The sequence below is a fragment of the Fukomys damarensis genome, unplaced genomic scaffold (genome assembly GCF_012274545.1).
Source record: "Fukomys damarensis isolate Sample0158 unplaced genomic scaffold, DMR_v1.0_HiC HiC_scaffold_26, whole genome shotgun sequence".
Taxonomy (NCBI): domain Eukaryota; kingdom Metazoa; phylum Chordata; class Mammalia; order Rodentia; family Bathyergidae; genus Fukomys; species Fukomys damarensis.
In genome coordinates this window covers 3,361,013-3,361,250 of record NW_022900938.1, presented here as the reverse complement: position 1 = coordinate 3,361,250, position 238 = coordinate 3,361,013, and the positions used below count along the sequence as shown (strand labels likewise).

The window sequence follows — 238 nt, the reverse complement described above, 5'->3', positions numbered from 1 at the left end:
CTCATGCTGCACTTGTTCTCCTCGAAGCCGAAGAACACGTCCCACACCCCCAGGGTGGCCAGAAGCACCATGAAGACGTAGAACGCCAGGTTCCGGAGGCTGACGGAGCGAAGGAACATGGTGCTCCAGTCAGCGCCGTCGCCGCGGAGCCCCAGGATCTTGCTCGGGAGCCGAAGTCGCCAGGCAGCTCTGAGCCGACCTCCGCCGAGTCCAGCCGAACCAGTACGAGCCGAGCCGA

At 64.7% G+C, this 238-nt stretch overlaps 1 protein-coding gene across 1 annotated transcript in view; it reads right to left on the bottom strand.

Moving 5' to 3' along the window:
• The window catches only part of Pgap1 (post-GPI attachment to proteins inositol deacylase 1), a 58,797-nt gene extending 58,583 nt beyond the window's left edge, over positions 1–214 (bottom strand). The window contains exon 1 of the mRNA XM_033756281.1: positions 3–214. Coding sequence (XP_033612172.1) covers positions 3–119 — 117 coding nt within the window. The 5' untranslated portion in view covers positions 120–214. The remainder of the gene's footprint in view (positions 1–2) is intronic.
• Between the last annotated feature and the right edge of the window lie 24 nt (positions 215–238).